The sequence below is a fragment of the Sturnus vulgaris genome, chromosome 16, assembly GCF_052056855.1.
Source record: "Sturnus vulgaris isolate bStuVul1 chromosome 16, bStuVul1.hap1, whole genome shotgun sequence".
In the NCBI taxonomy this organism is placed as follows: Eukaryota; Metazoa; Chordata; class Aves; order Passeriformes; family Sturnidae; genus Sturnus; species Sturnus vulgaris.
The window spans coordinates 6576835-6591065 of NC_142258.1; the positions used below are offsets into that span (position 1 = coordinate 6576835).

General features: G+C 36.5%; 1 protein-coding gene across 1 annotated transcript in view; it reads right to left on the bottom strand.

Annotated features, from left to right (window-relative positions):
* The window catches only part of TRRAP (transformation/transcription domain associated protein), a 74819-nt gene that overhangs the window by 58942 nt on the left and 1646 nt on the right, over positions 1-14231 (bottom strand). The window contains exons 4-21 of the mRNA XM_014869738.2: positions 13616-13726; positions 12957-13061; positions 12273-12356; positions 11464-11520; positions 10747-10872; positions 10343-10420; positions 10031-10119; positions 9096-9192; positions 8585-8723; positions 8035-8113; positions 6800-7034; positions 5739-6066; positions 5531-5628; positions 4705-4899; positions 3970-4161; positions 2400-2565; positions 909-1165; positions 113-313 (exon numbers count right to left, since the gene is read on the bottom strand). Of these exons, the coding sequence (XP_014725224.1) occupies positions 113-313; positions 909-1165; positions 2400-2565; positions 3970-4161; positions 4705-4899; positions 5531-5628; positions 5739-6066; positions 6800-7034; positions 8035-8113; positions 8585-8723; positions 9096-9192; positions 10031-10119; positions 10343-10420; positions 10747-10872; positions 11464-11520; positions 12273-12356; positions 12957-13061; positions 13616-13726 (2637 nt within the window). The remainder of the gene's footprint in view (positions 1-112; positions 314-908; positions 1166-2399; positions 2566-3969; positions 4162-4704; positions 4900-5530; positions 5629-5738; positions 6067-6799; positions 7035-8034; positions 8114-8584; positions 8724-9095; positions 9193-10030; positions 10120-10342; positions 10421-10746; positions 10873-11463; positions 11521-12272; positions 12357-12956; positions 13062-13615; positions 13727-14231) is intronic.

Sequence of the window (14231 nt, forward strand, 5' to 3'; positions counted from 1 at the left end):
ATTATTTTGGGGGTGAAATCTTACACAGTTTATAGAAGAAATCAAGAAAGAACTTCCAGACAGATATTTTAAAAGTTGGTTTCTCAGCACTGAAAGTAACTTAAGCCCCTACCTTCTCCATTGGGAGCTGAATGGATGCTTTACAGTCTGAAAATTCAATTGTAATACTGGGTCCTTGGATTTCTGTGACCACATATTGTAGTTTCTGTGATTCCTTCAACATCTTCCTGTTACTTCCACCAAATTTCCCAAGCACACGATAAGCCACGTGGGAGATGCTGTCAGCAGGATTGCGCAGGGTTCGCCACAAAGCCTGGGGTTAAAAGGCACAGAGCAGGCTTACTTCAACATTGGCCAAGTTATAATGCAAAAAAAAAGTCAAGGAAAACACTTGATTCTTGTATTTGGGTAACTAACCCTGCATAAGTTCCTTATCAAGGTTGGATATAAGCAGTCTCAGTTCACAACAGCCCAAGTGCTTTGTAACAAGGTTGCCCTAAATGCAGTTTGAGATTAGACTATTGTCATCAGCTACAAAATCTTTGCTATCCTGGAAGGCAGTTTCATGCTTATGATGAATATTAAACAACATTGTTAATTAAAAACGCAGGCCAGTAAGGCTGAACTGAATTAAACTCAGAGCTAGTTTTGAGATATAAAAGCAAATAAAGTAAATAGAATATAACCATTTAACAAAGCATATAGGAGAAACAATTCGTTCACTTCTAAATTTTCAGAGTTTCCAGCTTAACAGCACAACACCAACTGTCCTTCTATACTCATATCAGACTGGTAGGGGTTTCATACCAGATTTTTCAAGTTTTTGTAACCAAAGCTTCACACAAATTTCTAATAATATTCAGCATATCAATGACCTCTTGTGGTCTAACAGAAAACGGCACATTTACCTGCATGAGCTCAGCTCGAACTGGCTGAATGTGATCATACAGAAAGTCTGGCTGCAAGTTATCCACACACAATTCCAGAGTTCTTAAGCCCTGGCTAACCAGGGTCTGGGATCCATTGAGAGCTGACACCAAGGGGTCCATCAGCATTGGCAGATAAGGCAGCAGCGAGCTCAGACGAACGGGCACAGTGAGGCACAGCTCCACAAACAAGTCTTTCATGTGCTGCTTGTGAAGGCCACTTTGTAACATATTAAGTCCTGAAAATTATGGATAAGTTATACACTCGCAGGAAAAAGTCCACAGTTTAATGTTAAAAATCGCTATTTCCTAAATACAGAAAATCCTGACATTTTTTAAACACTAGAGAGCTTACAGTTCTCTAAATAATGGATTTACAAAATATTAGTATCATTCATTATTCTAAGTTGCATCTAAGGATGTCATGCAATGAATGCTTTTTTATGTACACACATATAGAAGAAAAAGCATCTATGCATATTTTATAGTTTAATATAAGACTTAATATGGCAGCATTTAAATACAGCAGATAAAAAAGAGAAAAAGATAATTTAACCCAAACCTCAGCCTTGTAACAATAAAAAACACAAACAGAACAACTGTTTTTAAAATATTTTGAATCCTGAAAAGAAACATTCAGTGAGTTCAAGTACATTAATTGCTCCAAACAGACTAAGCACATTCCCCAACTGATTTTTCTTCCCATAAAAATTTCACATATTCCATAAATCTACTGACATGAGTTTTACATAATTTACTGATAACATATATATTTGCTAACTGCAATAAAACTGTCCCTACAGCTGTAGATCTGAACCAGTCGACAGTCCTGGAATAGTTCTGATTAGCTTGTCCTTAGGTTTAAGTAGCTCTCCACATTTCCTTGCTCACCCTCAGGATTTCTGGAACACAGTTCTTGCAAGCATAAATGCTCAATTAATCAAACTGATTGTTATTTCCATTTCTTTTTGCAGTCTGGCAATAGTTGAATTTCTATTTATCATGCCCTTGCAGGTGCACACACATGCCCTCAACTGCAGAACAGCCAGGGCTTCACTGCCATGCTCTCCCCACAAAACCAGGCATGGCCTGGCTTCACCTACTCACTCATCCCTCAAATGCTTTATGCCAAAAAAGTTACCCGCTGCAAAAAAACCCAAACAAGTAGAAGAAACAAACAAGAAAACCACAACAGCCCCATAATGAAAGGAAGAAAAACAAGCAGCAGAAATTGTGAAGCAGCCAAAACTATGGAGCCTGAAGCAGCTGATAGTAAATGAAAATAAGCACATTCAAGGTATTTAAATCAACCACTAACTCAAAATCAGAAGCTACTTTATCAGAGGTAGGGCTTTAGTTTTGAGGAGTTTTTAACTACATAACAGAGTTAACTTATGTTAAAGTAATAACTTTATTACTATTATTCACATAAAAAGTCAGAAGCTGGGGTGGGGAAAGAAGGTATTGTTCTACCTTGCAGTAAGTTTGGTAACAGCGGCAAGAATTCTTGGTATAACAGATCATGACTGCCTCCTCCAATAGATCTGAACAGTGCTCTGAGCAGCAGGAAATAGTTATAGGGCTCTTTGGCAGTCTGTGCAAGTTCCATAGAGCTGTTCACAATCTTGTGCAAATGTGGCTATAAAGAAAATAAAGCTCAAAGATTAATTTGACCATCATCGTACTGTACAAGAGTTTAGCATGAGATTCTGCAAATCTGACACAATGAAAAAATATTTCCTCTCAAGTACCTGGGGATGTGGAGCAGAAATCAGAGGTGGCAAGAGAGGACACTTAACAATATTAATTTACCCCGATCTAATTTCATCGCTAGTTCTTAATTTTTGTGAATGCTAAAATTTCATTTTGAAAGCAAACTCTCTCAAGTATAAAAGGCTATGGAACTGGAAGCCTTTCTGGAGCAGAAGACATCTTGCAAGAACACCTTACAAAATTCATTAAAAATAGTTGATAAATACCAGTATTGTCACAGACCAGAGACAGTAATGTGTCTGGATATTATTAACATCTAAAAAGCTTTCTATATTGCTATGCAAATGCTGCAAACAGCCTTTTCAATTAAATTGTCTGCCCAAGGCCCCTCTCATCCATCCTACAGAAACAAAAAAAGTAACAGAAGCACAAAACTGTGACGGTAGTAAATTACACTCTTTAAACTTCATCTCCATCTTATAAAATCCAAATGGCCTTGATTCTGATGATAAACTGCAAGAATTAAAGCAAAATTATATGAATATTGCTTCATATTACTGTTAGTTTTCAAAGATTCTGAGAAATTGGTAATCCCCCCTCTGTTCTACGCAGTTACCTGTTTCAGAAATTTTGTTTGGTACAAAGTACAAAGAAGAAAAATCGAAGAGAAATGATGAGAGAACAATCAGTGTTCCATTAAATTCTTAATGTCTTTTCTAGATACAGGCAGCTGCTGCTGCTTTTATGAGGAAAGTGCACTCTTGCTACAAGCTCAGCATTTCTAAATTCACTGAATAATGAGATGATCTCATCAACATAAATAGATCCTTGGAATACACAATATGCTGTCAGTAGAAAAAATAGCATTCCTTAAACCCAGACTTTCCAAGAGCATAGAAAAATCTAAGTCAAGAGGTACATGCCACTGAATATGACATGAGTGAGCAAGATTCACCAACACACAAAAAAGTGATTTCAATCCAAGCAAAACTGTTCAGTTAATACAGAAACAAAGGGAGAAAATATACAAGAATTTATGTATGTCCTGACCATGAAGTTACATGGGCTTATGGCAATCACACACCACAGTCATGTATCAGCCATTTATATGCAGAATTAGTACACCATTTCATAGTTTCAAATATGAAGAAAATATTCACAGAAGCCATCTCTTATAAATAAGACAATGTACTTGGAATTTGGAAAAAAATGGAGACGTGTGACAAATAGTGCTTCAAACATTAAATGACTCTCAAATGTTAAGACTGTGCAAAACTCTTAAGAGTGTTGTTTTTAAAGCAGACTTATTTTTAACACAAATGACCTTTACCTTCAGCATTTGTTCATTTTCAGCTGCAAATAGTGAAACTGAGCCAAAGACTAACTTGAACAGCTTGAGATACAGATTGGAGAGTTCTACATTAGAGCCCATTTCTGGCAGACGATCCAGAAGATACTCCACCAAAATGGTTGCAAAGAGAGCAGAGGTAGTAGGGTTTGCCAAGAAAGAATTGGCAACAATCTATAAAAGGAAACCACAAAGAACTTATTACTGCTGTAATAAAAAGAACAAAAGGATAAATGCACTATCCATTAAAAAAAAAACCAAAGACAAATTTCTTTCCCCATCTCCACTGCTACCCAAGTGATTCTGGTTATCCTCAGTGGAAAACAACCACATATGTAGCTTAATGTTGAAGTCTCAGGTTAAATTTTAAATGGATATTATAGGATTTGCATTCTGTAAAACAGCAGAACATTAGCACAACAACCTGAACAAAACAACAAGTCTATAATGCTCAGTACTTTGCAAGAATTAGGTCCATTCATATCTTCTAAACTGAATTGTTCATGTTTGTATTGCATCACTTAGTCAGGTCAGGTGTTTTGAAAATCCATCTTTAAATTATTTTCATAGACTACTCTTTATATAGACTGTTTCAAATCTCACATGCTAATTTCAATATTATCATTTATAGTTCCCCATCAGCCATATGTACCTCATGGCATAAGCTCTTTCCTATACGCTGTTCATTATCAATTTAAAAAGTAAACAATAACATACCTGAAGAGCATAGTTTTTAGAGATCCTCTCCACCATGTAAGGAACAGTAGTTTGAAAGATTTCTTTAAAAGTTAAAGGATTCATCATTGTGAACACACCAGCAAAATGCTCCAGAACTTCCTTTTCCTCTTTCATCCTGACTGTTTGACAGTTTGCTACTCGAACATATGTCTGTCCATTTCCTGCTATTTGCACCTACAGCAATTGAGAAAACACATAACCTGGTTACAAAATTTGAGTAACTTAATACACATTATTCTTAAAATAGTTTTTGAAAGTAACTGAGATTTTACGGGTTTTACATGCAAGCCCCACACAACTAGAAGTTGCGCACAAGAGCCAACCATGACAAAAATACTAAAATTGACTGTTTTCTGACCAGATTTTAAAACTAGAAGTAAGAAATGGAGAAAGAGAACAGTAGGAGATATCAGTGTATTTGTAAATGACTTAATACCCAATCAAACATATTTACATTTCATTAGTACTTTGTGTAACTACAGACATGTGAATGCTTCAACTGTTAGCTAAACTATCTCTTTCAAGGAAAGATTTAATTCACCATATGAAAGACAATTATTTCCAGTCTGACCTGCCTGCATGAACAGACAGAAACAGCTGTTGAGAAAATAGTCTGTTGCTTGCAAATAGTAAGTACATCGAAATTCACTTTTGAAATTAATTCTTTGTATTAAGCATTCCTCAATACTTGTGGTCCCAATTAAAGACTCAGTGAAAATATCTGTAATATGTGTTTTAGTTGAAAAATCCTTATTAAAAGATCTGACATACAGTAATTGTATAAATAAAAGTGCAGGTTACATACCTGATAAATATCTAACGCTTGCATTGCATATTTTACCAGTTTTATATAGATTTGAGTTTCCTTAGGTTGCAACTGCTTATTAGGAATGAATTGTGCTTCTGAAAGAAGAATAAGACAGTTATGCATTAAAAATACTGTTGGCTTTCATTCTAGAGGCTTTTTTCTATACAGTTATGAGAGATAAGGGGAATTAAATATGCAGTTTTACCACCAGGAGCTTTGCATGAGGTGATGCCCCACGTGATCGTCTTGACCCCACAGACCAAAGTTTTCACTAAGCTCCGGCAATCCGTGACCTGGAATGTCTGCTTGTCTTCTTTTTCTTTCTCCCCTTGTTTTTCAAACACAGGTACTGGTGCAGGGGCCACAGGAGTGGCTGGGGCAGGAGATGGGACAGGAACAGGGGCTGCATTTGCTGCTGTGGGCACTCCAGGTAAGGCAGCTTCAGCTGCCCCGAGCTCAGACTGGGGCTTGCACTTCTTAAAAATGACAGACAGCTGGTAGCGGGCTATGGTGTGGAATTTCAGAACAAACACCTAAGGCAAAGGAGGAGAGGCAGATCAAAGAGCAAGGAGGGGTGGAAAGAAAAAGAAAGTAAATTTCTCCTTCAAAAATCATCCTAAATTTAATAGTACTAATATTTCAAATCAGCATACTGAGATCAATAAAATTTACAGCTATTTTTGAAGTCATTCAAAACTAGTTTGCCTTCTTCAAACAACTACTGCATCCTCGATTCTCAAAAAAACGAAAAACACCTCCATTTAAAGATCCTTAAAAAGGATCATTAGGTCTTCAAAGAGCAGATATTTCTAATTGTACAGATTGTATTGTGCCATGCCAAGGACCTGTGCAAAGATCCTCTTTCAGGGCTTAAAAAAACCCACACCAAAAAGCACACCCATAACCAGAAGGCATTAAAAATACAATTCCTACAAATTCTTACACAAGGAAAAAAAAATAATAACTAAAATTTAGAATAATTTTCTAAAATTAGAAGCTACTCAAAACAGGCATTCGATTTCCAGCTTTGAAGCTAGCCACTGAATGAAGCTGAGTTGACAAAACATCTCCACTACACTTGAGATATTATCCCATCTGCAGAGCATTTTAAAGAGCCCTTCTCTGAAGCACTGAAGGGAAATACAGTACACATGCTGTTCCTTCATACTCTCATATGCAAAGAAAGGAGAAAGTAAAATGTGATTGACAATGTATTACAAAACAGGATATCCAAGCAATTATCAAATGCTTTAAACAAATCAATACCTCCAGCATTCTCATAAGGATGTCTCTACCATTTCCATTTTCCTGTTCACTTTTAGACCGGATGCAGTCTACCAAATTTAGCAGAAGCTTGCAAGACATGGTCTGGATACTGCTTGGCAAGGATTCATCATCAATGTTCTTGGCAAAGAGCTGGACAGCCAGGGAGAGGTCATTGAGAGGCAAATGCTGCCGGACATGATGTACCAGGTCTGCCAGGGTGCTGTATGCAAGGGGTCTAAACCAAAACGAGGAATGAGGAAAACACACTGAGCACAACTAAAAGTGTTGTTAATTTGAGTAAATAAATAATTACTGCCTGGACATACTTCCAAATTTCTCAATGTAAGTTTTCTATTTTCATATGCAAAACCAGAGTTCACAAGGCTTTTTTGGTTACACAAGGGAATTTTAACCTGTGCAATCTAACCAATGATGCATCAATCTATCCCACAACTCTGGTATTACTTCTCTGATCTTTCTTCACTGCAGAACACCCCACCACGTATTTTCATCTACATGCACTTAACAATGCATGTTAGCCACATTTTGAGCAGCCCTGGCAATGTTCCATAATTAATCATAAATGATTCATTATTTCAAATGCAGTTATGAAAACTGATAAATTTTAAAAATCATTTCATTTCAAATACCAGGTAAGGAATCTAGCAGAGCAAATACTTCTAATACATGCTGTCAGTAAGGTACACTTGATACTTAAACAAAAGTAAGTCATTCTCCTAGTTCAGATACTAATTTGGTCAGCAAGCTCACCTAGAATTTAGACCATTGAGGATTCAGAAAGTTAGGTATGCTCTCCATTTACTTTTTCAATTGCAAACAAGTAAGTTTTAAAGTATTCATTGACAAAACAGTTTAAATCTCATTCAGATTTTAAACTGGACATAAGATTTAGGGTGTTTAATGAAATATTGGGCAGATACTGAGCTGGTTTCTCTGTTTTGGTTGTGCTCCACAATCAAAAAAACTGAAATCATTTTCATTCACCCATTTTTCTTATTTTGTCCTGCACTCACATTACCATGCTGTGCCATCAAAGTGTTAAACAAAAGCCACCATTACAGCAGCAGAAGCTCTGCCAATAAAACAACCTAGTAAAATTAGTTATTTGAAGCAAAGATTTAGGACCCTATAGAGAAGCTGCTGTAAATATTAATAATTTTCAAAGTAAGCAATCCTGGCAGGCACTCAGATCATTACTTTAAACTTTCTCATACCTCAGTGTCTCTCGGGCAGTGTATCCAGAGCCAATCAGTATAGATTCATCAAACAGTTTGTCCATGCATGGAATAAATTCTAGAATTTAAAAAACAGAATAATGAAAAAGCCATACACAGCAATTAGCAAAGGAAATAATCAAAATAAGATAGTTAAGCATTAAAACCAAAAGTTAGAAAGTGATTTTATCCCCAAATTAATTCCTGAAACTTAGAAAAAGCAGTACCATTTATAAGGCAATTATCAAACAATCTCTTGTGACTGTCTACTCCACCAACATTTTCCCCTTGAGTAACACTGCAGTACCCAGTCAAAGCCAATTATACTTGCTTGAGAGAAAAAGATGCTCAGGTTATTCAAAACTTTGAAAAACTATTTGTAGATAACTAATGAGTTACTGGAAATATCAAGTAGGATAACCCTGCACACAACTCTATTTGGCCTGGCATCTTGTGGTAGTGCAATATAAGTAAGTAATGCCTCTTAAATTAACAGAAATAGCAGAAATCTTTCCAGTTTACAGGTACACTTATAAAAAGTGCTACATACGGCTCCTGAGGTCTGTTGTCAGGATGTGCTTAGCAGCAATCAGGAGCTCCTTCCTGAGATGTGCTGTTTCAGCTGGACAATTGGACAGCAGCTGCAACATTCCTTTTACCATTTGCTGAGAATATTTAGCCACTAATTCCTGAAAAAATAAATAATAATAGCATGAGTACAACTACTACAACATCCTATTCCTAAGGCTTGTGCTACATTTGCGAAATAGTACTCAGTTAAAATTCACAAGTTTCTCTTCCAAAATCTAATAATAAAACAAAAATAAAATAGTCATTTCATAAATGCTCAGGGAGGGGGAATGGGATATTTTTACTTTGTATTCACATGAGGATACTTTTGAAAGGATAACCAAGTACAGCTCTACCTTCACATATTCTACACAAATGCTCCTGTCTCCAACCCCTGATGTACTGCAGTCATGCAGGTCACTTGCCTGCCATTAAGCAACCAGAAACTTGATGCATTAAATACCAAAAAAAGTAATAAAAATTCATCCTACCTGGTAAATTCTGATGATGTAAGCCAAGAAAGACAATGTTTTAATCTGAGCAGCAATAAAATCAGCATACAACTCCTTGTTATAAAGTTTATGTTGTCTGAAATTAAATCGAACAGTGGTTACAATTTTGTTCCTCCCTTTTAGACCTTCACTCAGAAAATTCAGTGAAGTTTCAAATTACATAGTCTTGTAGTGAAGTTCTTGCTTCTTAAAAGAATGCAATCTCTCTGGAAGAGCCCATTTTTAACAAGCCCTCTGCCATTCAAATATCCAGCAGCACCTTGCTACCAAAAGCCAAGCCAAAGCAGCACACATTTGGCTCGGCTCCCCTAACTGAGGCCAATTTCCCTCCAAGCAATATTCCCTTCTACAGACTTGTCTGTCTCTCTCAAGCTTCAACCACTTAACCAGGTCATCCAGGCAGACAGGGAAAGGCAGAGATCTTGTTCCCACTGCCCTGACCACAACCATTTGCTGCTCCTCACAAACATCCCTCTCTGAGGCAGGAAAAGCAGTGCCTATCCCTGCAACATCACAAGGCTTTGTGTAAGCTACACTTTGGAAGAACACAGATCTATCACTGATGGTATGGCAAAGATAAAACAACAGCAAGTGTCCACACTGCCAGGGTCTTCATCACTGTCTGTGACAACGTGTTTTTTTGTCAGAAAATCTATTTTAAAAAAACTCATTATCAAATAATAAGCTAAGACCTACTGCTCAAGTATGGACTTTACCAATGACATATAATGCCAATAACTTCACCTACAGAACCTCGGCAATATTTAGTCTAATAACTGTTGCTCCTTTCAAGATTTTCAAGATTAAGTAAGACTAGAATCAAAAATCACAAGATACAAGACAAAAATATTTTGAGCAATACTGAATGACAGGTTTATCTCAAGTATCATCAAAATACTGTTAAATGATCTTACCTTGCTTGAGCAGAAACTTGTATTATAATAGTGTTCATAATCAAGGGCACAAATTCAGCTACTACATTATGAATGTTCAGTTTGTAGAGCTGAAAAAAAAGTATTAGAGAAATTCACAAGTCACACCTGCAGTCAAATTACTGGAGAGCTAATCAGAAAAAAAAATTAAGACATCTCACCAGCTTACTTTTAGATTATATTTTAATTTCAAAAGTATATCACATTCATTTTTACTAATATGTTAGCCAACAGAAGTTACACGAGTCATTCAGTAAGGAAGTATTTACATGCAAAATACTAAAGTGTACTAACCTGATACATGAGAACAACAATAATGGGTAGCTCAGCCAAGACCTTTAGTGACAGAGACCCTCTGGGAATTATTGAATGCTGAAAGAAAGAATACATGCTTTATAAACAGTCTAATTATTAATTCAAATTAATATGTAAAACACAGTATTACAGAAACTGCTCATTTTAGTAGCACTATATTTAACAATAATAACATTTTTTTAAAAACACAAAAGCATTGGGTATTACATTAAATAAAAATCCTGTAATTACAGCTGCATAGAAAATATCTGGGAAGTTTCAATCAGCTTCTACAGAAAAGTTTTGATAAGAAAAACAAACAAAATGTTATTTTTGCCTGGCCTTATGATCTGTGTTCCTGTGTTACAGACAGTCCCCCAGCTCAGAGCACCCAGAACACTCACTGTCCTCGTTTCGCTGTCCTCTCGCTCAGGGTTCACCTTCACCACAATGGTTGTAATCATGCCAACCATTTCAGGAGTGGGAACTGTGTTCTCTGGAATCACCTGAGGGTTCTCAAAGTACCGATTCTACAAGCAAAGAGCAGAAGAGAAATATCACCGTGCCAGTAATAGTCAGAAGGCCACCCATCCCCTCAGAACTCCTCCATAGCATTTTCTCCCGGGGCAGTTTTCTCCTCTCTGCATGTGATGTTTGCACTGCAGGATCTGCCTGGGCCACACACACACACCCTGCACCTTCCCCACTGGACAGAGAAGCAGAAAAGCCCCCCAGGCCAAGGAGGTTCTTCTGCTAAAGGAAAGCATCCCAAGAGGTTACTCTGTATCAAGGAGGGATGATCAGACCTTCCCCCAAAAACACATTTGGCTACATGGAAACAAGGGCAGCCAGGCTCACCCTGCTTCAGAACTTCAGCTCACCTCCATGTTCTCCTACCCATAACAGTGTGCCAAAAACAGGTTTTCCAAATCATAATGTAAATGTCTCCATTTTTAGACATAGTTTTGATAAATAGATTCACTAAAACTATATTTACTTTGTACTGAATGCACTAGATACAAAATAATTATGTCAGTATCTTTTAGAGATAAAATTAAGCAACAAAAACTAGTTTTCTGACTATAGGAGGAGCAATTTAATTTAAGAAATAAAAATCTTACCACTACTTTTGGAAGTTCCTTGTAAATCTGTTTCACAAAGTCCAAAAAATGATGAATCTAGGAAGGAAGAAGTCAGTTGCCATAAACACATTTTTAAAAAATAATTTGAAAACCACAGTTTTAGAGTCTCTGTATCAAGAGTACAAATACATAAAATCTCTAGTCACGACTACAGTATATTTTTTATGACAACTGAAAATAATCTGAAAGTGTTCTCCTACCTCCTTCTGCTCTGTCAGTACTAATTCAAATTTTACTTAGAAAGAATCTGATCTACCTATCATTGCTACATAGTTCCAATACAGTAGTGTTAGGTATAATTACTATGAAACAACTAAGTCTTCCCAAGAGAAAATCAAGGCAAAAGGCAAGAGAATAACAATGCAAACTTCCAAATTCCCCTTGATGAGTCACAGAAGAGAAGAGGGGAGGCAGGGGGAAGTCAATCAGAGTAAATTCTCTTTTCAGGATTTTCCTTTACAAACTAAAAAGGCATCAATTCTCTTCCTTGCATGGGAATTTTATTCCTTAGACTGATTATACTGTCCATAAACATTTAAACCAAGTATAACTAAGCTTTAACAGTTTGGTTTTCTTCCCCAGGGGTGCTAGCATAAGGCAATCCTCTTGTAAAAATTACTTTAAGATTTAAAAAATTGGAAAAAAAATAAAGCATATAGTTACCACAACAGGTCAGGCAACATACAAGGACAACAGCAAAAGAAACCAATCAACCCACTTGAACAAAATAGCAATACTAGAGAGCATGGCAGCAAGTTTTATACCATGTAACAAGAGTAATGACTTACTTCTTGAGTGATTGCTGGTCGGAACTGTTTATGCAATTCAATAATTATTCTTAAGCAAATCAGTACATTTTCTTCATTCTCTGTCTAAGAAAAAAAAAGAAACTTCTTAGTGAGTCCACTGCTCACTAAATTCTTCAAATACTCACTGAGTACTTCCAAAACCCTGTAAAATTATACTCTTCTCAACAATCCAACGTGCTCCATTAACATGGATTTGCGTGAACAAGACACCTTTCCTTGGATACCCTGCAGTCCTAGAGTACAGCTGAAATTAAATCCACCCCTGGGGGAATAAAACCCAGATATTTCAACCACTCTGTACCATCAGATCTGTTCTCACTGCCCCTCAGAGACCCCCATGTGAGCTTCAAATGACAATGTTGTGAATTCCAAGACACAAAACAAACTCCCGAGAATAAGATATCTTCCAGAAAACCTTGCCAGCATGAGAACAGTTCCCTGAATTTGTTTAATCCAAGTTTCTCCAAAGGACAGAAGAGAACATGCAGAAAACCAGTAGCTGGTAAGAGAGGGCGTGGGTGAAGCTTAAATAAATGTCCTTCCATTCCTGCTCCAGCAGCACAGCTATTGAAAATCCTACCCCCAGAAAATTTTGGAGATGAAGAAAGTAGAGGAAAATATTTCTGAAAATTTCAAACAGTTTTAAGAGGAAGTAAAAAGTACCTCTAGAAATCTGAACATGACAGACAGGATATTTTTGGTATGAAGACGAAGATGTTCATTTGTTGGTATTCTGTGAATTATTTCAAGCACAAGCTTCCGGAGTTGCTATAGAAAAAAAAAAGAAAAAGAAAAAATAATGATGTGACAAAACTTCTTGAAAAGCCTACAAAACCCAATAACTGGTTGCAGCATCTTTTTCAGCTTAATAATTCTGCATGTTGGAAATAGAAAAAAGTCAATTTTATTTCATATAGACACAGGCTTGTATACAAAGACATACCCTTCCTACTACCCGCCTATGTGAATGAGGCAAATTTAACAAATTTACAGTTAAAAAAATCAGACTTTTTCTAAGGAATAAATTTTAAGTACTTAATGACAAAGATTCAATTTTTGCCTTTCACTCCTAACCTTCAGTAAAGTCAGTAATTTGAAACAATATGTAGCATTCCAGTAAGAAAGTCAAATCTGTTGCATCTACTTTTCCTCCTGTTTCACAGAAGCCCAGATTAGCAAAGTTTATAGGTAACTTATTTAGAAACAGCACTTCTTCAGTTCCACTCCAAATGACAGTCTATTTTTAACAAATCTTAAATCAGTTCATTAGGTTAATCAAGGACTTCACAGCAAAAAGGCAGGAGATGCTCCACACAGTTTACCTGTGCTGGCTTCTCCTGCAGAAACTGAACTTCCCCATCCTGCAGAAAGGTGAGAAACCGAGGGATGATGTGTTCCAGGAATGTAGAATATTGAGGAGATGATGTCACATTCTAATTAAGAACAAAAAAATGGGGAGTTATAAAATAGACATCACACAGATTATATTCAGTTACATTTAAAGCCACTATTAAACATTTTCAGTGAATTTTGAATAGATTCCATGACTAAGTATCTGCTGACACATACACAGAACCAAGTAAATTCCAAGAGAACATTAGCAAAACAAATCCTGATCAAGTTCTTCCCTACTGGTGGGAAGAGCAAAGAGAATCAACCAAGTCTTCAGATTCTAAACAGATCACCAGATTAAGCAGTTAAAACTCTTCTTTTAGTCAGATAAATTGTTTCAGAAATAGCTTAAGCAGATAAAAAACTCCACAAGAATGATTTTTAGTTTTCTGTAACTTCAGAACCGGCACATAACAATTAGGTATTCAACTAAAGTATAATTTCTGCTAACACAAGGTTAATTTGTGTTTCACATTTTCTCTGCTGCTCATCTAAAATGACAGTCCATCACTCCACCACCATGCAAAAGACGTCACTGGAGACATC